Below are 26525 nucleotides of genomic sequence, written 5' to 3'. Positions count from 1 at the left end.
CTTCTTCTAGTACATGATAGTATTTTTAGATTATTGAATTTACTCTGGCATTCATAAAGCCTAACTTCATTTTCAGTGATGAAGCATCATCTGTAGAACATATATTAAGTGTTCCCCTCTGAGGCAATGAGAAGTGATGTACCCATAGTCATTAATGCGTCAAAGCAAAAATAAAAAAGTATGGCTTCTCAGTTCTGTTTTCCTTAGATCTGTGATTATGCATCAATACTATGGTGCTTCTCATAAAAAGCAAAACAGAAAACACAAATTTTTCAGTTTTTTCCTTTCCTGATTTTTTGTTTGTTTGCTGTTCTGATGTTTTCAACTGAACTGTAAAATCTTTTTTGTGCAAAATTTTAGAAGGATATGCAAACAAGGTTTCAAGAACACAGGAGGACTGATGTAAAAGTAATAAAAATTTCCCCATGCATATAATCTTTGCATTTAGGAAAAGGGAAATAGTCAACAGTATAGCACCCTGTCATGGATTTTTCCCTCAGCTTCCCTGAAACTCTTCTTTAGTCATAAGTCTTCCCTGCTCACAGTCAGCACATGACACTTTAAGTTTCCATCTATTGTTATGTATGTTGTCATCCCATATCTTCTCTTGTTGGTGCTTTGTTCTTTTCAGAGCTTCTCACTACTGTTCATGTCACCATACATGTTTCTTCCTAGCCATTCCTCCTTGAGTAACTCTTCCTATTCTTGCTTTTAGTCTAACTCCTCTTTTATTGCCCTTGTCAGTCTTTTCTCCTCAGTTACCTGATCTGTTGTCTTCAGTACTGTAAACCCTAATTTAATCACAGGGATTTTTCTCCTACCTTTTTTATTTTAACTTTCAGGTTCCTGTGCAGGCTTTCCACATCCTCTTGTTCAAGTGTCTCTAAAATGTGCATTTTGTCCTTGCAGCCTTTTCCTTCTTGTATGCTTTGTCCTTTGTTCAAATCTTATATGAACTCCACCTCTGCTTTCTACTGCTTTTGCAGTCCTAAGATCTTCCCTGTGAAGTCATATTAAAAAATAGATCCCAATATAACCATTCAAAGACATTGTATGTCTTCAACATGCCAGCATCTTTATTTTGAAACACTTCTGTTGTCAACATTCAGGAAAAAATAAACAAAAACAAAACCAAAAAAACCCCACCAAAACTTCAAAATTTCACAGATAAATGCTCCTAATTATATTCTTTTTGTGTTCTGATTTCTCTAGACTTTTCTTACTTATGTTTTAAGACTTTATTGCTCTCCCCCCTCTTTTAACTGTTAATCAGAAGGGACCAAAAGTCTTTGCAAAATGCATTGTTTACTCATACAGCACAGTACCTCATAGACTTTGCAAAAATAAGTTTAAAACCAAACCATGAAATCTGTAAATATGAGTTACCTAAAAGGTAAACAATTCTAGCTCTTTTTTGCAAGAAAAAAGACCTTGTTGTTTTCCCATCAAGGTCTCTGCTTTTTCCAAGGACAAGCCCATCTTGTACTATTCTATTTCATATTCTTTAAAAATGGATGTGTTCTGGGAAACAGAAATTCCAAAAGTATATAACAAGCTGAAACCAGTAAGCATTACTGGTTAATAAAATGTGGATATCGATGTGTTTCCATTCCTGAATGGAAAGGTCAGCAGGTATAAAAATATAGTGAGTATAGATCTAACATTTCAGTGAATAATTTTATGTGGCCAAAGTTTATCACCTCAAATAGAACAATATGGGTAAATCAATTTGGGTTTCTTAAGAGGTCAGAAGTGGAGTGATAAGGAAAAAAAACAAACAACAACATTTCAGTACTTTAACAAATGTATTCAACTCATTAACCTCTTCTCAGTATGCTTCACATACTTCAGCTATTTTTTTTTAAAAATTAAGTACATAGAATTAGAAACTGTTTTACTCTTTTTACATTTACATTATTTTACTTATTTTATTTTACTAGATGCTACATTTGCCATGGGATTCAGTTACATGATTATATTTTGGAAATTGATTAATGATAAATTATTAAAAAAAGATTCATATGAAATGAATATACATTAACAGTTTTCTGATTACATTGTTATGCCTCTGAAAAAGTCTTCAACTTCCTTCCCACATTAGCTAAAGTATTAATAACATTTCCGATGTTTATGTAAATAATATGAAACCCAATGCAAAACACTTTATGTTTATTATAATTTCTCTTTTTAAGAATACTTGAATTGTAAAATTGAGGAATGCTACTGCAAAAATACTTACTAAGTCTCTGATATTTAACAAGGAAAGATCCATCACAGCACCGTAATCTTTCTTTAACTTTTACGTCAGTAATACGAGTCCAAGTAAATTTACTTTTGTTTAGACATAGATTTTTAAAAAGGAATTCAATAGATTTTTTTGTGCATCATATTTCAGTTTAAAATAGCATCTTTCACTTAAAATATGTATAGCAAACATCAGTGAAAGACATCAATGTCCAAACTGAAGACATCAGACAATCAGTATGTTACGTACTACATTACACTACAGTGAAGGAATAGAGTATGCACTGACAACTGAAACAGCTTTATCATTTTTTCTTCTGTCTACACAGGGAGTTCCAGGACTTCAGTTATGGTCTCATCTGAATAATCAGACAATGAACAAGAGGACAAAGAATGAATTATTCCAGATCATCCACAAAAGTGGAATATCTCCTCTCCAGTAACAGTTAAGTTTTTTTCCTTTCTCTTTGAGTTCTATTTCTTAATGCACCTCCCTCTATCCCATATCTAAAAAAAACCTAAAAAAATATCCAATAAGATATCTAATAAAATGTCTTCCTTAAAGCATATGTAAACCTTTACTCCTTTAGTATTGTCCATATATTCCTTTTTATGGTGTTGCTCCCATCTCATGATTACAAGTAGTTAAAGAATTTATTGCTTAACATTACACATTTGCACAATATTTAATTATATTGGCACTAAAAAAGTGAAGCATTTGACCTTAGCATATAAACCATGAATAGAAAACAGATCTTTTCATTAACACTTACATACCACTTACAGTAGAACACAGCTCAGCTGACCAAACTTCTCATATTTCAGTTTTTGCTGTATCACATAACTATTGTGATTCCTTAGTAAGATGCAAAAAACAGACTTAAGGGAAGGTGGCAATGAATTTCTCAAAATGTTTTTTTAATAGAATTGACTAGAAATTCCTGACAATAAAATGGGTAGTTCATTTTATTGAACAAAGATTCATCGGTCATGAGGCTTAAAGATATTTGTTTCTAGAAATGTATCATTGTGTAACAAAGGTAAAATAATAGTTTACAAACGTGAAAGAAAAATCCCATGCTGACTCCACTTCATACATATGACTAGACACTAAAACCCAGTTTTTCTTATTAAAAAAAAATATACAATCCCTTAACTAAGAACTTAGCATGAACATCTAGAACTAGCTGAATTAAATGCAGAATATTATGCAGTTAAGTTTCTATCACTTTTCCTAATTTTTTTCTGTCAGTAACTCTAATAAATAATAACAAATATTGAGACAGGAGCAAAAATCTGCACAGACAGCTAGTTAGAAAAGATGATTTTTGCAAACGCAATGGACTCCCATAAGGAATTCTCTGACGTCTTCCTACAGACTAAGCTGTCAGAAAGGTAAATGCAATAGTAAGACTCATAAATATATAGCATCTATGACCTGTACTCTGAACAAAATAAAACATTACATAACAGATAAAATTAAAGCTTAGCAGTTTTTTATGGAAAATTCTGGGAGTGACTGAAGTCTACACAAAAGTCTATATGGTCAATTCCTTTTTTTTTTTTTTTTTTTTTTGAATAGAAGATGTCAAATAGAATTTCAGTGTTCATAGGAATTATAAAATAATTGTGACCTTCATGCAAGAAAACCTGCTGGAAAATATTGGAGGTACATTAACAAATATAGGAAAGAAATAGTTTGATGAAAAAGATACATATGGTTAAAATAAGTTAAATGCTGTAGGTTAGAATATTTCATGGAACTTTTCTGATACTTTGACTTAGTTCTGGAGTTCAAAAACCATGCTATTCCTGCTGATTTCTATATAGCTAAGTATATACTGAAACAGGAGAAAAGGCACCTTGAGGCACATTAAGGAAGTTCTTGTCAGTGATATTTTTATTAGGGCTAGTGACCTTCAAAAAAATTAGGCAATTTAAGAAGTGGGAAAGAAAAGATGTTCACTGAATTTTCAAAGTGAAATTGTCTCATTGAAATCTTTACTAGATAAAAGATGAGCAGTGCTGCTGTAATTGCTGAATCACTTACTTAAAACACACTTAAATATTCTTTTCATAGTATAAATCTAACAAGTTTAATACAAGGGATGAAATACGCAATAAAGTTCATTTTAGACTTCCTTACCTATGACCTTTAAAACAGGTGGTAGCAAATGTCACTGTCTGGCAATAGAAAATGTAGATTTAAATGGGTTAAACACTAGCCTATCACAGAAAAACTAATTATTCAGCATGGAAATACATGCTGCTAAAGAGTTAAATACATGTCCAATGGAGGACTACTATGCATTTCAACTTACAAAAGGGTTCTGAAATATGGCAACAAGAAACTAACAGTATTGATATATAGATTATTAATCTTGTTCTTACATTATTCATTTAGCCAAAAATGTATTAAACACAAGCTTGTAAAATTTTAGTAAACTCCATGGTCTTACCAAATCACAATACCCCTAAACTATGAAGATACGATGATCACATGGGATCTTAGCCAAATAAGAAATATGCATATTAGAGATTTTATCAAGATACTGGTCAGGTCACTAACAATAGAAGATCATATTAATAAAATAAGACATTCATATTAAGTGGTATCACAGAACAGTCAAGTTTGGAAGGCACCTCTGGACATAATCTGGCTCAACCCCGTATTATAGCAGGTTCACCTAGAGCAGTTTGAACAGAATCACATCCAGACAGGTTTTGAGTGTCTCCAGAGAAGAAGACTCCACAGCTTCTCTGGGCAGCCCGTGCCAGTGCTCTGTCAGCCTCAAAGTAAACCAGATATTCCTCATATTTAGGTGGCACTGCTCCTATTGGAATTTGTGTCCATTGCCTCTTGTCCTGTCACTGAGCACTAATGAAAAGAGCCTGGCCCCATCCTCTTGGCACCCACCCTGAAGTATTTTGTAGACATTCGTAAGATCCCCACTGAATCTCTTCTTCAGGCTAAACAGCTGTCTCAGCCTTCTCTCATAAAGGAGATGCTCCATTCCACCCATCATGGTAGTAGTCTGCTACTGGCCTGTCTCCAGTAGTTCCCTCTCTCTCTTGAACTGGGGGGCCCAGAACCAGACACAGCACTCCAGATACAGCCTCACCAGGGAAGAGTAGAAGGGCAGGCAGGGGGATCACCTCCCTCAACCTGCTGGCCACGGTCCTCCTAATGCATTCCATGATTCCCATTGGCCTTCTTGCACACAAGGGCACACTGCTGGCTCATGGGCAACTTGCTGTCTTCCAGAACAAACTGGTCCTTCTCCACAGAGCTGCCTTCCAGCCTGTACTGGTGCATGGGGTTATTCCTCCCCAGGTGCAGGGCGCTACACCTGCCTTTGTTGAACTTCATTAGGTTCCTTCATGCCCAACTCTCCAGCCTATGCAGGTCTTGTTGAATGGTGTTGCAGCCTTCGGGGTATCAGCCGCTCCTCCCGGTTTTGTATCATCAGGAAACTTGCTGAGGGTACGCTCTGCCCCTCTATCCAGGTCACTGATGAATAAGCTGAACAAGACTGGACCCAGTGCTGATCCCTGGGGAGTACCACTAGCTACAGTCCTACAGCTAAACTCTACACCACTGGTCACAGCCCTCTGATCTCTGCCATCCAGCCAGTTCTGAATCCACCTCACTGCCCACTCATCTAACCCACACTGCCTGAGCTTACCTAGGAGGATGTTATGGGAGACAGGGTCACAAGCCTTGCTGACGTCAAAGTCGACAACATCCACCACTCTCCCCTTGTCTACCCAGCCAGTTATTCCATCATAGAAGCCTATCAGGTTGGTCAGGCATGCTTTCCCCTTGGTGAATCCATGCTGATTACTCCCGAATCACCTTCTTTTCCTCCCCATGCTTTGAGATGATTTCCAGGATGAGCTGTTCCATCACCTTTCCAGGGATGGGGGTGAGGCTCACCAGTTTGTACTTTCCTGGGTCCTGCTTCTTGCCCTTTTTGAAGGCTGGAGGGACGCTGGCTTTCCTTCAGTCCTCAGGCACCTCTCCTGTCCTCCATGACCTTTCAGAGGTGATGGAGAGTGGCTTGGCAATAACGTCTGCCAGCTTTCTCAGCACTCAGGGGTGCATCCCATCAGGGCCCATGGATTTGTGGGTGTCATGTTTGTTTGTTTAAGTGATCTCTAACGTGATCTTCCTCAATCAAGGGAAAGTCCTCCTTTCTTCAGACTTTATCTCTTGCCTCCAGGGTCTGGGAAACCTGAGGACCAACCTTGACAGTAGAGACTGGACGCAAGAAGACATTCAGTAACGCTGCTGTCTCTGTGTCCTTCGTCACTAGGGCACCCACCTCATTCAGCAGTGAGCCCACATTTTCCCTAGTCATGCTTTTCCTGCTGATGTACTTGAAGAAGACCTTCTTGCTGTCCTTGACATCCCTGGCCAGATTGAATTCCAAATGAACCTTAGCCTTGCTCATCACATCCCCCCTGCTATGACAACACTCCTATATTCCTCCCAAGTGATCTGTTACTTTTTCCTCGTTCTATAAAGTTCTGTCTTCTGTTTGAGTTTTGCCAGAGGCTCCTTGCTCATCCATGCAGGCCTCCTGCACCTTTTGTTTGATTTCATGCTCATAGTAATGCATCTAACATGAGTTTGGAGGAAACGATCCTTGAATGCTAGCCAGCTCTCTTGGGTCCCACTAACTTCTAGAATCGTAACCCATAGGATTCCTCCAGTACGTCCTTGAAGGGGCCAAAGATAGCTCTTCTCGGGTCCAGGGTTGCAATCCTACTTATTGCCCTGCTTCCTCCACGCAGGATCCTGAACTCCACCATCTCATGGTCACTGCAGCCATGGCTACCCCCAACTTGCACATTCCCAACCAGTCTTCCTTTGTAAATACAAGGTCCAGGAACACGCCTCGCCTCATTGGCTCCTCCATCACCTTGTGTCAAAAAGTTGTCATCACTGTTCTGCAGGAACCTCCTGGACTGCATGAATCTGGCTGTGTTGTCTTTCCAGCAAATATCAGGGTGGCTGAAGTCCCCCATGAGAACCAGGGCCTGTGGTCACGATGCTACCTCCAGTTGTCTGTAGAAGGTCTCATCAACATGCTCTTCCTGATCAGGTGGCCTGTAGTAAATACCCACAACAGTGTGATCCGTATTAACTTGCCCTCAATCTGTACCCATAAGCTCTTGACTTGTTCTCCATCAACCCCTAGGGAGAGCTTGATACATTCAAGTTGCTTTCTCACATGAAGAGCAACTCCACCACCTCTCCTTGCTGGCCTGTCTTTCCTAAAAGGTACACAGCCATCCATGACAGCATTCCAGTTATGTGATCTATCCCACCATGTCTCTGTAATTGCAATGAGATCATGGCTCTGTGACCACACAGATCTCTGATTCTTCCTGTTTATTCCCCATGCTGTGTGCGTTGGTGTATGGGTGCTTCAGGTAATAGAGCACACAGGTTTCCCAGGAAGGGTACAAGATCCGCCATTGCCACATGCACCCCTGAGGTGGTTGGCCTTCTGGTACTCATCTTGGGAGGCAGCTAAGGAACATATAATGCTGCTCTGGTTGGCCTGGTTTATTCCGCAGCTGGATGTGATGGTGTGAGCATTGCAGCTGTGGACCCCTCCTCCTGAGTCCCTCAGTTTAAAGCCTGCCTCACCAAGCTGGTCAGCCTGCTGCCAAAGACTCACTTGCCTCTTCTAGGCAGATGAATCCCATCCCTCCGTAACAGACCACAGTCAAATAATATCCTGTTGTCATAGATTATGATAATTTGGATCATTATGATCAGGTTACTGCAAAAAAAACCAAAAGAAATTTCATATGTACTGTCACAAAAAATGTTTTTTCCTTGTATAATCAACTTTATAAGCTCTGTCTCTGATACAGATTCACCCTACATTTACTCTATATTTGCCAATTAATTAATGTCCTCTAAGAACAGATTTTAATTTTTTTTCCCAAAAAAGTCTCTGTATTCTAACAGTGTTTAGAAGTTGATGCCTAGTCATTGTCTGCAACCTTAACTACATAAGCCAATGACAAGATAGAAGCTACCCAGGTTTCCAGTGAATGATTAGGCACAGGTTCACAGTGCAGAGTGTTATTGCAAACCAAACAGCCCATGCAGGGTCATGCAGTAGGGTAGTAATAGCCTATTCCATGTTAAGATCACACAGCACAGGAAATAACAGAGACTTCTGCTGTGCTTGTGGAACACAATGGCTACAGAAGCATAACAGCAAATTTTATTTCTTCAGTAGCCTGCTACATCAACCAGACAAAAAGCAAATATACATTTACAACCTCAAAGGGGAAAAAACCCAAACAAACAAAAAAAACCCCCACCAACCCAAGAAAAAAAACAGAATTACAAAACACTAGTGATGCATAGCAATTCCTATTCAAACCAAAACCTGTTATCCAATCATGTAAGAGAAGAAGAATTTTAATCATAGTATTAGTTTTATAGAAATACAGAACCAGAAAAAGATCAGAAAGAGATGAATATTACATTGAAACTGCTGAAATACTACAGATAAAAATCAGATTCCTAAAAGTGAAAAAAGGAATTTGGGCATCTAAGTGTACTTTGGAGGTCCCAGATTCAAGCAAGTTGGCAACACTTAGATCTCCAAATTCCTATTTCTACTTTTAGGAATCTGTAATTTCAATGTTTTAAAAGATTCCTAAAGGAATTTTAAGTCTCTAAAAGGGAATTGTTAAGATGATACAAATATGACTATGCTTTAAAGATAACATACTATTACAATGGCATAACCAGAACAATACCAGGGTTAAGACAGTACAGTCTAAGTATAACCTTGAGATTTTCTCTGAAGTTCAATGACCAAAGTTTTTAGAAAAATTTATGGCTTTCTCTTTGGTTAACTTTAAATAAAGTGATTATACTAGGCATAAAAAGAAATCTATGAATAACAGAGGTCCTTCCAAAGGAGGTATGAAGTCCACTCTGAAAGTATGTTTGCTGCATCTAGGAGAGTGGCTGGGGTAGAAAGAAGCTGAATGTGGGGTCTCCTACTACTTACTGACAAACTTGAGCAAACTAAAAAAATACCATTCTGTTTATGAAGATCAACTGTTTTCTCCAAAGACAGCTTAATTTTCTCAAGTCATCTGCAATGTTCACAATCTGTCTGCTGTAGAAAATAGGGACAATATTTTCTTATCTATAGCACAATTTTTCCCATCCATCATAAGTTATTTTTAGAGTGGTATATATGTTCAAGAACAAGGTTCTCACATTAGTATGAGAATAATATAATCAGTATAACATCACTCTAGAACAGCCAACACCTAAGAGGCAAAGAACTAAAACCAGTTAATTCTAGTTGTAATACTTTCTACAGTATTTTACATAAAGTGGATATTATATTATTATTGACTTTAGGATAACAAGTAAGTAGAAAAAACATAATTCAACATCTATCACAGTGAATCGTTTTCATGGGAAAAAAGTGTGCCACCATCACCACATTTAATTAGACCTAATCAGAGGTATAAAGAAAATAATCTTAATGAAAAACTACTATTGATATTTACAAAACAAACTCAAGATCATAACATTTCCTTTTCCAGGATTTATGCATATTAGAAGTGCAAAGTCAAGCTCAGGTTTATATACCACACACTCACTAACTAAATATGCAGACAAAGGCAGAAACAATGAACTGGCTACTTGTTTCTCTTATATTACCCAAGCAGAGCAAGGTGTGGTTGCTTTTCTATTGCTTTCTCTTAAGATGACCATGATGCAGCAGGCAACACTCAGAAAAACAGTTCTGGCCAAGACCAGTCCCAGAATTCAATTCTAGTGCTAAATTGATGGTTTACATGGGCAGTCGTCTTTAAAATAATTATAATTAAAAAGCATCATCTTAACACATTAAAATTTGGTTCCCAAAGCTCTTGTTCATCTAGGCAATTTAATGACCACACTACTAATACATGCATTAAAACTAACTTGTGAATGTCTAATTATACTAAAACATTTACTTCTAAATGTTGCTGGAATTGTGTATTTTCAGGGTATCTTGGTGTCCTTAGTTAATATGCTTTCTTTAACTGTGTGCATGCAACTTTTTTTCTTACACATATGGACTGCCAAAACATATGCTGTGACAAGATATATCTTACTTTTTAGGCATTAATAATTTCTTCAACGTTTACCCACACAATTTGTCTAGATTTTATTTAGAACACTGCATTATTTGGTGATGTTTCAATTTTTATTTCCCTCCCTTCCTTTAACTTACATTAAATATTCTGAGATAGGTTAACCTTGATGCTTGTATGCCTCTCTTCACCTATTATAAGTTATTTTTACAAAACATTAATCAATGTGACTGCTAAATTAGCCTTATTAGATTGCCATTTCCATGTCTAAAAATAGCAGTGCAGTCAGAGTGCATTTTAAACAGAAGTGATACAGAAATCCAAAAGTTTAAAATTTAAGTTCAGAACTCTTACTCTACAAGAACTCTTTATATTTTACATAAACATTATAATGTACTCATCAGAAATGAAAGCTTATGCATGCAGCCAGTTTAACAGAAGTTTCTGCACAAAAGACTTATGCATTTATAATTCCTTTCAAGCTTCCTGGTACCTCAGATTTTCTTCATACAGCATTTTTAGCTTTTTCATTCAAGCTCCTTTTACCCCAAGCTACAGTATTCTCCTCTGCTTTTTTTCTACTTCTTCCTGTACCCTCCAGCATGTTTCTCCACTAAACTGAGAGGACTGAGTGCATCCTCAGTAAGTTTGCTGACACCACCAAGCTGGATGGGGATGTTGATCTGCTTGAGGGCAGGAAGGTTCTGCAGAAGGGATCTGGACAGGCTGGATCAATGGGCTGAGGCCACTTGTAGGAGGTTCAACAAGGCTCAGTGCCAGGTCCTGCACTTGGGTCACAACAACCCCATGCAACACTACAGGCCTGGGGAAGTGTGGCTGGAAAACTGCCTGACAGAAAAGGACCTGGGGGTGTTGGTCAACAGTTGGCTGAATATGAGCCACCAGTGTGCCCAGGTGTCCCAGGATCCCAACAGCAGCCTGACTTGTATGAGAAAATGGTGCGGCCAGCAGGACTAGGGAAGTGGTTGTGCCTGTGTGGTCACCACTGGTGAGGCTGCACCTCAAATACTGTGTTCAGTTTTGGAGCCTTCACTACAAGAAAAACAATGAGGTGCTGGAGCATGTCCAGAGAAGGGCAATGAAGCTGGTGAAGTCTCTGGAGCACAAATCTTATGAGGAGCAGCTGAGCGAACCAGGGTTGTTTAGTCTGGAAAAGAGGACACTCAGGGGGATCTTATCACACTCTATATCTATGTGAAAATAGGTTGTAGCAAGGTGGGTGTTGGTCTCTTTCCCCAAGTAACAAGTAATAGGATGAGAGGAAATAGCCTCAAGTAGCTCTATGAGAGGTTTCAATTGTATATTAGGAAAAAATTATTCACTGAAAGTTTTGTCAAGCACTGGAACAGGCTGCCCAGGGAAGTGGTTGAGTCACCATCCCTGGAGGTACTTAAAAGATATGTAGACGTGCCACTTGGGGACATGGTTTAGTGGTGGATTTGGCAGTGCTGGGTTCATGGTTGGACTCAGTGATATTAAAGGTCTTTTTCAACTTAAATGATTCTGTGATTCTATGCACTGTTTCTCTTTTTGAATTCGAACTTCAGACTTGTAAGTTTGCCAACAGTGGGCAAAAAATTGTTTGAGTAATATTATCTGATATCAGTCTACCCATATTTCCTTCAATTATAGATATTTATTTTTATGCAAATTCTACTTATTGGAGTCTGTATCAGTTGATTTTCTATAGTGGGATATATGTCTATGTTTGTGGGTGTATGCCACTACATACACCTGTTCCTGTGTCAAAGAAGACAAAGAAGACAGGTGTCATTTTATAATATTTTCCAGGTAACCAAAGAGCTCTGAAAATGTTATTTTATGTACTGTTTCTGGCAATTACAAAAGGAAAGAAGCTGCTGTGGAACCAAAGAGGAAGGGCAAGAAATCAAGTGTAACTAGAAATATCCAGATGATTAAGAGTGCCGAGATTCTTGGATTTAATATCCCCTAGAACTGTGCAGACATTAAAACTGATCACTCATAATCTTTTATAAATTAAATTATTTTAACCATTTTCATATCTCATTTGTTTTCCCTACCCACAATTTTCTAGTTCATGTAGTACAGTAAATATATTCACACAGTGTCATAAAATTAGTACAGAATTTTTCTGGAAAAGTAATTTCAGATTCATTATTCTGAACATTTACTCATGAAACCCTGATCTTAACTCTTAATGTTATTTAATCAGGGAACGTAAACATGTCATTGTGATCTGTGTACAATATTGAACACAGTCCAGGATATGTTCCTGAAAACTATAGCAAGCTGAATAAAAATCACAAACTATTTTTAAAAACACTATTCTACAATTAACCTGAAAATAGCAAAACCATTTCTGCATATCACACTCTAACAGACAATTCTCAGACAGATTATATAAACATTAATTGAATAAATTATTAGTTAAGAATTATTCACCTGTCTGTATCCTCCTTCTCACATCAACTGGAAGAACAGACTAAGTAAACATTTCAGATGTTTGAATTCATTCAATATCCAACCCTTTTTCACTGAACCTCATCTTTCTTGTACTAGATGGGATTTTAGATTCTTGTTTGGACACATCTTAGCTGGGTTCAATGGAAGATAATAATGCTCACTTCCAGTGCTTATCTTTTACTCAGAAACATGCCACTCACACAACACACACAAGAAAAAAGACCATTATATTATTTTAAGCTGTGAAATAACCCAATTCTGCTACACAGACTAAAAAATTATTTCTTTAGCGTAATTGTATTCTGTTAAAGAAAACCATTGCAATAGAAAGATGCATGATGGATTTTGTTTGCATGTCAAGGTTTTTGGTAATGGTGGGGCTACAAAGGTGGCTTCCATGAGAAGCTCTAGAAGCTTCCCTCATGTCTCATTGAGCCAATGCCAGCCAGCTCCAGAACAGACTTGCTACTGGCCAAGGTCAGGCCCGCCAGCAATGGCGGTGGCACCTCTGCCATAACATTTAAGACAGGGAAAAAGCTACTATGCAACACAACTGCAGCCAAAGAGAAGAGTGACATATGTGAGAGCAGCATCTCTGCAGACGCCAAGGTCAGTGAAGTAGAAGGGGGAGGAGGTGCTCTGGGTACTGAAGCAGATATTCCCCTGCAGCCTGTGGTGAAGATCATGGTGAGGCAGGCTGTCCCCCTGCAGCCCATGAAGGTTAATGGTGGAGCAGATACCCACCTGCAACCCATGGAGGAGGCCACAGCAGAGCAGGGAAATACTGTGCTTCCATGCAAAGCTCACACTGCAGCAGGTTTCTGGCAGGACTTGTGACCCCATGGGGGACCCACCCTGGAACAGTGCTGAAGGACCCCATGCCATGGAAAGGATCCACCCTGGAAAAGTTTGTGAAGAACTGTAGCCTGTGGGAAGGACTGATGCTGGAGAAGTCTGTGTAAGACTGTGTCCCATGGGAGGGACCTCATGCTGGAGCAAGGGAACAGTGTGAGGAGAAAGGAGAAGCAAAGCCGAAGTGTGATGAACTGACTGCAATGCACATTCTCCATCCCCCTGTGCCAATCAGGGGGAGGAGGCAGAGATATCGGGAGTGAAGTTGAGCCTGAGAAGAAGGAAGAGGTTGAGGGAAGGCATTTCAAGATTCAGTTTTCATTTTTCAAAACGATATTGTAATTTGATTGGTAATAAATCAAACCAATTTCCCCCAATTGAGTCTGGTTTGCCTATGATGGTAGTTGCTGACTTGCCCTAAACTTGACCCACAAGGTTTTCATTGTATTTTTTCTCCCCTGTCCAGCTGAGGAAGCAGAGTGATAGTGTCTGGTGGGCACATGACATCCAGCCAGGGTCAACCTACCACATACCATATGGACATGCACCATTATATATACTATCTAAAGGGTTCTTGGAAAAAAGTATTTGGCTTTCAAAATTATTTAAATGTATATATATATATGTATATGTGTGTGTGTGTGTGTATATATACGTGTGTGTGTGTGTGTGTGTGTGTGTGTGTATGTATGTATGTATATAAAATTATATATATATATGTAAAACTCTTTGTGCCTGGTTCACAATGATGGTGAAATAAGGGAAAAAACCTACAAATACAAACACCTGCAAAAGCCTATGTAATATCATTCCACATACTCCACAAAATAAGTACATGGACATTTACCTTAGTAACATGCAACATTTACCTTAGTAACACACAAACTTTTAAATGTGAAAGTCTTTAAATTATTATCTTAAATTAGTATGACAGATTATTTGTTTATGTGCCATTAAATTTTGAAGTGCCATCTTTCACTTTCAGATCTTGAGAATCTTTAATGTAATTCAATATCATCAGAAAATTTACTTCTAAACTGCACAGATTTTGATTATCACCATTTTTCACTAACCTCTTCTTGATTCCCATCCTTCTAGCCAGTGGTACTTGGTTTTCTCTATTACATTTGTACATCTAATGATGACAGTGATTCCATGACTGATCCTATTGTTATTTTAACAAATCTTCCTGAAACAAAATATTTCAAAGACAAGACATTTTGATGCCAATGATACATTTTACAATTTTGGGAAACACATTGAGTTTCTTTGTGGTTTTTTTTTTCTTTGTTTGTTTTGTTGGGTTTTTTTTTAATTATTATTTAAACAAACAGTCTGCATAGGTTGCAGATGACATTTAATCTATATGATAAAGTAAAACACAATTTGCTTGTCTTTTATGGTATTATGCTTTACAAGGAAGAAATTAAAAATTAAAAGCCACAATTTCATTTATTTTTTTTAACCATTTTAAACATACTGGTACATTTCGGAGTTTTTACACATAAATCATGCAATCTGACAAACTCTGTAATGATTTTCTTTTTGAGGATGTTACAGAAAGGCAGAGGTCAGTTGCAGCTAAGTTGTTATATGTCCTTGAGTTACATAGCAGTCGTGTGGCTAAAACTGTTCTGTTGGGGGCTTCTTGGCTGAAAATGCAAGACAAGAAAGTGACGAACAAGCTATGACAAATACAGGCACATCAGAACCAACTGTGTTGAAGTCATCACCATCTGCCCTACTTCATAGATAAAGAGATTTTTTATTTTGTGACCATAGCAACAGAAACAGTGACACAGCAGCCTGCATTCTGAAGTCACGTTGGAATCTGTATCTAAGGAAAATGTACTGATGAAGTACCCATTTAAGCTATCTTCACCTTGGGCTGCAGAAGGAATCAATAGAAAATTGTTTTGGTTCAAAGAAATAATCAGCAGAAACCTATCAAAGTAGCATATAGGTTCAGCCTTTTGCTTTTACAGTGAAGCAGAGTATGAGAAGGAACCCTTTTTTCTCTAAGGAGAAGAATCACAGTTTCTAGCAAACACATAAGTCCCTGAGACTGAAGAAAAACCACAAGAAAACAGTGAAGCAACTCCACTGTCTTGAATTGTGTAATATGACTATCACAGAATACTTGTGATTCAGTATTCCTTAAGCTGGAATTTACCATAATGGTGGGTCATTTTGCAGCATAGAAGTTTCCAATAAACTCTGACACCCCAAATCCTTTCAAGAGGAAGTTGGGAATACATGTAGCAATGCATGTACAACAGATCAGTCAACATTAATACAATTTTATTACATACCATCAGAACAGTAACTGTTAGAGTATGTAGACTCACAAGGCTGAGAAAATTATGATAAAACAAACTTCCAGCTTTAACTTCAGCTAAGGTAAATAAAATGGAAGATAGTTCTTAGAACTTAAATATACACAGAAAGACACAGAGACATAAACATACCTTTACATTGCAGAGATTTGCCTTTTAAAATTGTTGTTACCAAAACGGTCAGAATTTTCCCAAATTTTAGCTAACATTCTATAAATATTAGTTTAATTCCTCTGCTTTAATATACATTTTAGAAGAAAGTTTCAAAACAAATAAAACTGAAAATTTGATCTTACTTGTGGAATAGATAAATAATTCTTCTCTCAGAAAAAAACAACCCAACCCAACCCACAAGAAAAGAACCACCACCAAAACAATAAAACCAAAGGCTGAATTTCTGTGTATTTCTTTAGCTATATCAGGGAAAGAAAAGGTCAACTCTGAATCAAAGAGAAATTGTATTTCTTTTCTGTTTCAAAACTGCTGTTAATGAATGGCATTGTGATGCATTTTCCCATGAGCTGTGTGACTCATGCTTTCACTGAAACTAGCAGCCATGGGAAACTTGTCATTAAAACTGTAAATTGCTCTTTCTCCTTCCCCTCTTAGCTCCTCCCTTTGAAAATGACAGACAACATCATCTCTGTTACATTACTGTCATTTTAAAATAAGCATTTAATTAGTAATGTTAAGGACAAAGTATGCAACATAAAACCATTTATGATGCAAAACTATGAGATTAGTTAAAACAAGAAACTACACTAGTTAAAAGGTTTAATATAAATAGCCCACACATATAAACTATCAATTACCATATGGAATTCTTCATAGATAAAATACAGGTGAAAATATCTAGAATACCAATTTATAGGAAGAAGTAATAACAGTAGCACTATTAAAGGTAGCATTTGAAGAAACAGAACTTTTCTTAGCACTTCTTGAACCAAAGCTTCACATACATTTTTTATTATGTTTTACTGTATAACTCCTGAAGTTTGAATGGAAACAAACAAAAGGAATTGTCCTTTCCAGAGCAAAAGTCTAATAATATGCAAAGAGATCTGAAACCACTGTTCATTTTACAGGTGAAAAGAATGAACTATGCAAAAGATTGGGTTTTGGAGGCTGGGCTTTATTGCATCTAAAATTATAATCTAAGGAATGCAAAAAAACCCCAACAGAAACAGACTGAAGAACATACACATAAAGATACACAACATTCCTTGTTCAAACACATTTACATTTATGGTAATATTTGAAAAAAAAATATAATGTATTTGAATTAATCTCATTCCTAGATTACACTAATTCTTCCCAGAGGGAAAGATTTCTGTCCAAAACTATGTATTTCACCATTAATAACAACTATTTCACTTGAGAATTATATCTTGACCAGAACTGTACCAAAGGTTTAAAATATATTGATACTAGGAAGTGCTACCTGAAAACTTAACACAAGTATAAAGTACAGTGCAGAAAATAACTGGAGGTAACTTTAAAAAAGACAATGATATGTCATTGAGGATAGAAATAAAAATGAGTGTGAAAATAGGTTTGTGGTGGGTTTTTTTTTGGTTGGTTGTTTTTTTTAAAACTACTGAAAAGCTTATACTTAATTATACTTGACAACACTTAATGTACAATGAGAGCAGTCCAAGTAACTGTAATGGAGTTAGTCTTTAAAAAGTATCTTTAATAATTAAAGAATTTTAAACAATAAATAAAATCTACATAAAAGGTAAGCTCCTTAAAAGTGTAAGATAGAAATAAGGCATACGTTTACATCATGAGTAAACCCACTGAGAAGACTGAGATCAAGGTATATATTACATAGTTAAAGACTACAGTCACCTTATTTTTTTCCAAACCAACTCCTAATATGCAGCAAAGTGAAAAAAAATATCACATTTAGGAGGCACAAGAAGGGAGAGAGGAACTTTAGAATATCTACATCCAAATTCAGCACCAATAGGCAATTTATAGATGGCAGAGGGGTAAAATACTTGTACTTTAATAATTTCAACCTAAGACATCTCAGTCAGAGAAACCAGCCTTAGAAAAGACTACCCTTTCCACAGACTATAAAGAGAGTTTTTATGAGTAGATCACTTGCAGATGCCTAGGTAGGTCTATTTACACCTCAGTTATATAAATTTCACAGTGAATGAAAAAAACTGTCATCAGCAGAGCTTCAGAACCTTTATATAAGCCATAAGATGACAAAGACAATTCAAAACTAACTTCTGAAAAATAAAATAGAAAGCAGGGAGCTGTGAAATTGTACAGAAGTGAAGTATTTTTTCTAATTAAGCTTAGAAAGAGTGTTCACAAAGTGCAAATCATTACATACAGTGAAGAATTCTGAAATACTTATAGCAATGAAGGGCCCTGAAGTATGGGCATCTGGCGACATACTAATGCACAGTAGTAGTGGAAAAAAAAGAAAAAAAAAAAAAAGGAAAAAGGTTACCTCTGATAAGCAATCTTGTAATAAGGCAATGACTTATTACAAAGATGAGAGAAATAACACAGTAGGTATAAAATGTGTGACGTTCACGCCTGAAATGAACTTGGGCATTTAATTTAAGAAGACTTAACATAAACAGATAAGTCAGAGAAAATCTATAAAATAAATAGTGATTTAAGAGTTTCATTCCAAGACTATGTCTATGCATTAGTTTAGAAAAGAGAAAATATATTCCCCTAGAAGCAGAACTCCTAAATAAAGATACATAAAAAGATCAATAGACTATCCCTGAATCTGTTGGTTTACATCCTTGAATTATGCATCAATGCCTGCAAGCCATACGTCCAATCTGCATTGCAATCATTAAAATAATATTTTTTCTATTAAGTTTGAGTTAATGGAATTGAAGCCTCACTTTTCCACTCCTACAGATCTAACAACCTCCTTGCTCCAGTGTCTGCATAAGCATTTAACATATTTTTGGAACTTATGTTTGATATTTTACTGGTGGCAATATTCAAGAAATAACTATCTACATCACTGTTTGCAATACCAACACAGGATTTCAAAAGAGCCTTCACTGAAGAGATCAAACAGCTCAACCTCTCAGATTTGTTTTATCAGTCTGTCTGAAGACAGGGAAAGACAATATTGTAGCAGCTTATGCTCATTTAACATTTGGAAGATTGTTTTTCTTTTCCCTCTCCCCGCAGCCATATGGATTAGAATCTCATTTATTTCTCTTTGTTATGAAAACAATCTGAAGCGGAAGTATGTCGCAAATTCAAAAAAAGGATAATCATGCAACAAGTAAGCGACTGCATAATCTCATTATACCGTAGACGGGGTCTGACAATAATAGTAACAAGAGCATTTTGAATTAAAAGTCAACAAAATTAAAATGCCTGAAGTGAAATACATTTTAACATAATGTTTAACTGCAGCAAGAAACAGCTGAAGCCTAAAGCTTAGTAAAATTTAAAAATTAACCAGCTCATTGTATGGACAGAAGGACAGAAGTAACTTGATGGGATAAAATTGTAGACCACAAGTACCAGCATTCTTCCTCTAGTCCAAGCGGCTAATCATTGAGGATCAGGAAAAGATGCAACCCTGGTCTAGAACTATCTAGTTAAATTTTCTGATAGATTTTGGACATCAACAGGTATTGCATATCCTTCATTCAATAAAATTCATGTAAATAGAAGGTGAGAAGCATTTCAAGGCTGATTATTATTATTATTAGCTACAAAACTAACAGGAGATAAATGGGTTGGCACATCAGAAACTAGACTGTGAATTAGATGACCAAAAGTTAAATATCACTTAAATATTTATTGGGTTTTAAATAAACTGGAATTTGTTTTGTTATGATTTTGATTTCTTTGTGTTTCTTCATGTTATTTTTACAATCAGACTAAATGTTCCAGAAAAAATAAAGTAGGTTCAAGTTTTTCAGGGTTTGTTGTTTGTTTTTGGTGGGGGTTTTTTGGTCCCCTTTAATTAAAAGCACAAGTTTTACCCACAGGGATCAATACTGTGGGAAAACAACTTTGCATACATAGCAAAACAGAAGAGTTTTTGCAGTACATTTATAGTCCTGAGAACACCTTTGTGAGATCTAATGGAGTAATGCTAAGGTTAGGTTTTTGATTTTTGTTTGATTTTTGCAGCATTTTACCTTGTCAAAATGTAAATTAGTTTGAATATTTAATTATCTAAACATTTTCAGTGTAGCTCTTTATATTCCAGTGCTTTGTTCATATATGCAATAATATAAAAAAAAATATAACAAAAGTATTTTAAGACCTGCAGAAAATTAATTCCCATTATTGAAAGAACATACCCAAATGCTTTCTTCTTGACGATACTGCTTCCAGTTTCGTCCACTGTCACTAAACATCAGAAGGTAGCTTGTTACCCAGTCGGAGCTCCCATAACCACCTTGAGTAGCAACCGCAGTAATCTCAGTTCTTTCACCAAGATCAATCTGAAGCCATTGATATTTATTGGACACAAGTGGAGACCAGCCACCAGCACCTTAAAAAGAATGAAAAATATTGATATGCACTTCTCAAAGAAACAAGGTAACACAAAACTTGTCTAAAGAAAAATTAATTTATTAATTTGAGCAACCTGACCTAGTGAAAGAAGTCCTTGTCCAAGGCAGGGGTTTGAAACTACATGGTCTTTAAAGGTTCTATCCAACCTAAACCAATCTGTGATTGTATGGTTCTATGATTCTAATTCAAGATACAGGGCACCAAAACTATCTTCATATTATTTAGCAAACATTATAAAAATTGAAACAGATTACGTGATATATGTAACCAAATATAACTATTAAAGTAATTGTGAATTTATTCACTCCATTTTTTCTAACTTTTGTAATGAATTTTAGAGAGCGATTCCTATGCAATTAGACTCAAGTGAAAAATTCAGAATTTTGTTTATTTGTTTTATACATCTCAGTTTGATGTTATATGGAGTAGAAGATCTTCTGAGGTCCCATCTAACCTGAATGATTCTGTATGATTCTGTTCTGTGAGGCCTGGATATACAGATTTGTATATGAAGCAATAAAGCACAGCTAGATGATAAGTTTCACGTGCCTCTTAAAATGACCAGCCAATTTGTAGGCAAAACAGTAAGAGATTATGAGTTATATGCACATAGTTTCAACCAGGAGACAGACCAGCTGACACAAATAAAGTTTAAATCAAAACACACATTCTATATATAACTCCTACAGTATTGTAACTAATCAGAAAGGCATGTCAAAATGAAGAAAAACTTTGTATCAATTTGCCTTTCTTAGTTTGCCTTTATTTACTCAGATCAGGCTACTACCTGATCTGTAAAGTTGTATGGAAAAGCCCACGAGTAGGTCGCAAACAATCTCAAAATAAAAAATGTTTTAATGAAAATAATTTGTAAACTATGCAAGTTTTCAGGTTAGCATCTGGTGGGTTTTAGTAGAGAATCAGGTGACAAATTATGTAACATCCATTTTGTAAGCACAGATTTGGATCTAATCCAGACAAATTCACACAACATAAAAGACACCTTGGAAAGTTCTTAAAGCATACAGACACAGAACAAGAAGAACAGATATATCTAGTGCCCACAACAATCAATAAACACTGTATTATGTGGAAACAGACAACTTCAATCCAGCGTTATGCTTGCATAGACTTCCAGATGCATAACATTTCATAAATAAAACATCATGTATGTTTTAACTCTGTTCAGGGTGATGAGTTAAGTTTTTAACATTAGCTCCTTTAGGAAAAAAAGGAAAATAATAATAATAAAAATATTTGTTATATAGGAATTTAAAAACTGACATTTAAAAGAAATTGTGGGAAATCATATGGCTGTTCATAAGGCAGAAAAAGTGACATTCATTCTGCAGAACAAGGTAAGTAGAAAGAGCTGAGAGAAGTACATAACGCTCAAAGTATGCAAGGATTCTGTTTCCACACATATATAAGCTAATTAAAATGCAGCAGATTTAACTCTATGGGTGTAGTTAAAGACTATCGATTTCAGAACTTCATGTAAACACTTTGAGATATTTTGCCTTAACTCCTACTGAGTTTCTTCATTTCTTCATAGAAGGAGAGACCTAGGATAAATCTATAGTATTTTCTACACGTAAATTTTCTGTGGTTTCTTTATGGATCTGTTTATCATGGTAACTGCAGCTGAGTGAGGATTTGAATTTTCATTTAATCATAAGTAGTGATTTATTTAGCAAACTAATTTATAAACAGCTACAGTTAGTCTCAGCAGTAATTTAAAGGCAACCATTGTATCCAGCCTATGCCCTTCCCCAATAAATTTAAAATATTAAAAAACAACAACAAACATGATAAGAAAGCAATTCTGAAGGAATATTAATATTGCAAAAAACCCTGATGTTTGCACATGTAATGGGGAAAAATTAGCAGCTTCTGGAAAGCTTCCTTCAAAATCTCAACTCTAATAAACATGAGTTCTGGCACAGAGTATGTTCTTCCTTAAGTGAACACTTAACTGACTACATCTAACAGAGGAAATACAGATGTGTCTCTGAAAATGATGATGGAGAACAAGAATCAAATAAAACGTCATTTCCCTAAGATAAGTACTCAGTGAAAATAAGTACAGTGTAAAAGTGGTATTCTGTACTTCAAGGCAAATATGGTTATGTGGACTTTGTCATGGTAGTCAGTTTTCATTGAGAATGTGGGTAGGTGGGTTGTGATTAGTAATTTAAATGGAATGTTCTACCTATCATATTTTACTTCCTAAATATACAGGTTAATTTAAATGATATAAAAACTGATTTAGAAAAGTCTGTTGGCAGCTGTTATTGCCTGAATTGACCAAGTGATTATTTACTACATAAGAACAGAAAACAACTCACATACCACTGAAAACAGGCTGACTTTCAAATATAGCTATGGGCAAGGTCATTCATACTCCCTTATGTTTTCATAATGAGAAGGGTATCATTAGGTGAAAAAGTGTCTATTTCTTTAAAATGGACTAAGGTGTGATTTTTGTTCCATGTTTATTTTCAATTTTATGTACTGTAATAGTCCATTACTCTTAAAGTATGTATTGTACCAGTACTCCAAATGTTGGTTAGAAATTCTTCATACTCAACAACAACGTAAACCAATAAAGAAATTTTAAAATAGTTAAACAGTTTGGTAATGTCACCAAAAAAAAAAAAAAAAAAAAAAAAAAAAAGGGGGGGCGGGGGGGAGAAAAAAAAAGATAAAATAGATTTCAGATTTACTTCATTTTACACTTATAACAAACTGAATTATTTATTTATATTGTGGGTTGTTATTTTTTTAATTTGATCCTCCAACCCCCCACCCCCAACTCAAAGTAAAGAATTAACCAACCACAGCAAACAGCTCTGGATAAAATACTAAAAATATTTCTTTAGTCTTCAGTCAGACCACATCAATCTCCTCTCCAGACTGGTTGTTGGTGTCCCACATAGCAGCTCTTCTTTTCTCTGTCTCTTCCATAATCTTGTTTTGATTGATCTTTTCAAAACAGCATCAATGCCCTGAGTGGAATGAAAAGATATAATAGCCCAGCCCAGTATTCCATGGGGCCTCCCCTTGTGCCCTGCCTACAGGCTTGGGACCACACTTGAGTTCACTTAAGCCCATACTGCTCCCTGACATACACCTTTGATGTTTTTCACCTAGTTTCTGAAGTGAAAGAGCTTCATTACATAACTCCTCACCTGCATATAATATTACACTTCACGTCAGTAACATATTCATAATAATATATTTGTTACTACAAGCAGAGCCTACCACAAGTTTGTTCTCTGAGATGGTGCCACTGAGGTCTTCGTGTTTTCTCAAGCAACACTCTCAGAGAAATGTGGCCCATTCAGCCTCTCCCCTGAAAGCAGGCACATGCATAACAAGCACATTTAAAGGTTAAATGCAAGTTCTAAAAAATATTAATGCAAGGTAAAGATGACATTGAATTTAAGACAATCTCTAAACTGTTTGGAAAAATCCCTCACCTTCCTTTCAGGTGAATTCAGTTCCTCATGAAAGTCCCTTCTTTCCTGCTGAGAACTTTCTCCCTCCAAATTCCCATGTAGCATCCTTCATTTGCACAACACATCTTCACACTGCCTCTGCTATGTCCCATGTCCTCCCACCTATGTTGGTAGCCCTTATTCAGTGCCAACAGATGTTAAAGAGAATACAGCATACAAGCCAACAGGAAGGGTTTCTCCCTGCAAGGAAGGTAACAGCACAGTGTTTGGGGCAGGGTTTCTGGATCTCTTGATCTAACAGGATATCATGATGCTTATTCCAAACCACTGGCCCTGATAGCCATGACCATGCCACCTTGTGTTATGGAAATCAACAAATACCCCCCCCCACACACACAGTTCAGCATTCCCACAACTCTCTGTGGATGATGTAGATCTTGCACTAAAATGAGAGGCTAAACTGCCTGTTGGGGCTGAGGTTATGCTGCAATGAGGCTGGGCTGAAGTACCTAAAGGTTAATTCCTTCAGAGCCAGTAAACCAGACAGGAAATTAGTGTGAAAACTATGAAAACTACACAAAATGGAAAATCAGGTTTATACAGAAAAAATCCAGTAAATTTATTTGGCCCATAATTATTGTTAAATGTGAACATATGGCTCATGATTTCCTCCTAAGCAAGTCATACAACTTCCTAGTACTGATAATTAAAAATTAAAGTTGATTATGATACTTCCATGAAAAGCCTCAGTTTTCCATTAAAACAACTACATGACAATTTGTTTTCCAAAAAAACCAACTTTAATTTTCCATCAAATAAAGCAAATACTTTTTTGTGTTGTTTCGTTTATTTTTCAGGTCTGCCAAAAGAGTTGCAAATACTGGTCAAATCAGTCACTTTATGAAAAAATCTACAGCTCCCTTCAATTCAATCTCCATTCCGAATATTTACCAGGAAAATCATCCTTCAACACCTTCCCAATTTAACAAAGTTAAAATTAAATCACTGATAAATCTCACATGCTCGCAATTGCTTTCTATGAAGACTCTACTAACGCCTCACATATTCTTCCTTAAAGCAGGAGAGGTCAAACACTTTAAATTACTTCTTCAGGGAGAGCGATACTAAAATTCTGTGTGGTTTCAGTAGCTGCACTTCAGCTGCTTTGTTGCAGCCTCCACAGTCTTGTCTTTATGTTCATACTGTTTCACCTTTTAGAGGCTGCGCAGAGGAGTGTGGCAGCATCAGGTAAGTAAGAAAACTTTGTGAACAACCAGCCCAAGAGGTTAAACAAGGCACTTAGCACCCACAAGGTGAGCAATACACATCCACAGCATATATCATATCCGTGGCACACACAACACAAGACCAGACAACATAACTTTCACTACCAAATCCTCAGTTAATGCACTAATGCTTCTAGACACAGCATCATCCTGCAGTGCCATGTTATCCAAAGCCTTCTCAGAATACTGTGTCACTGTGTTAAGTTTGGTGTCAATTTTGTACTTTTCAGTTGAAAGGGAGGGTTGTATTCTAGTCAACAGATGTAGTCAGAAAGACATAATTTTTGAAGTCCATCTGCAAAAAACTTTTCCACTTGGTGACTGCAAAGCTTTGTTCAGAATGAAGTGATAGAGCAAGTTATAAAGATGTAAAGAAAAAATGCCTGAAAGGCTGTCTCTGTTATGGCAGCACTACATTCTGCCAGATGAGGGAGGTACTTCTGCCTTAAGTACCACATTTTCAGTTTTTGCAAGGCAAGCCACCAGGTAGTCTTCTCCCCCTCACCGTACTGCACTATATCCCATGGAAACAAGAGAAAGAGGTACAGATACACAGGCTTCTAGTGCCAGTGATAGCTGGTGTGAGGGATTGCAACAAGATGTAGTCCCAGAAACTCTCTTGTCAACCCTCTGCTAACCAATGCCACATTGGACCCATATAGAATAGCCACAGGCAGAAGCAGCAAGATGTCTCCAATGGCCTGTGTTAAGCCACAGCCAGGCCTGGACCACCATTTAGGAGCTGCAAAGTTTCCCACAGTACTGCACCACTCTGGTTCACATGATGTTTTCATCTGTTAAAGGCTCTTCAGGAGCAATCCTGTCTGACTGTCCAGCAGCCAGCTGTCCTCCCAGCATCTGACTGCTACCTGCAGCATTGTGTAAGAGAACATTTACCCAGCCCTGCAGAAAACACTATTAGAGCATGTTAGCTCCTCATCTAGCACTTTATTGTCTTTTTCACAGTGTCCTACACTTGCAGCAAGATTAATGTGTGTACTGAACTGTAGTGGTTGGCAGAATCTTTTTTATTGTAGCATATGTCTGAGCATGGTGATGCATAGAAGTCTGGGGCATAACAGATGTCAAAGGATCTTGTTGAAAGCCAGGAAGGCTTGTCAGATGTTCATGCTGTGTGGTGTGGATGTTTCTGGGAAATATGGGGAGCTCCTCAAGAGTCTCTGTGGGGATGTAAGTACTGTGTATGTTGATCA

General features: G+C 36.7%; 1 protein-coding gene across 1 annotated transcript in view; it reads right to left on the bottom strand.

Moving 5' to 3' along the window:
• CNTNAP4 (contactin associated protein family member 4) overlaps positions 1 to 26525 on the bottom strand; it is a 261392-nt gene that overhangs the window by 159531 nt on the left and 75336 nt on the right. The window contains exon 3 of the mRNA XM_055791657.1: positions 20348 to 20541. Coding sequence (XP_055647632.1) covers positions 20348 to 20541 — 194 coding nt within the window. The remainder of the gene's footprint in view (positions 1 to 20347; positions 20542 to 26525) is intronic.

The sequence above is a fragment of the Falco peregrinus genome, chromosome Z (assembly GCF_023634155.1).
Source record: "Falco peregrinus isolate bFalPer1 chromosome Z, bFalPer1.pri, whole genome shotgun sequence".
Lineage (NCBI taxonomy): Eukaryota > Metazoa > Chordata > Aves > Falconiformes > Falconidae > Falco > Falco peregrinus.
This window is presented reverse-complemented; position numbering and strand designations above follow the sequence as displayed.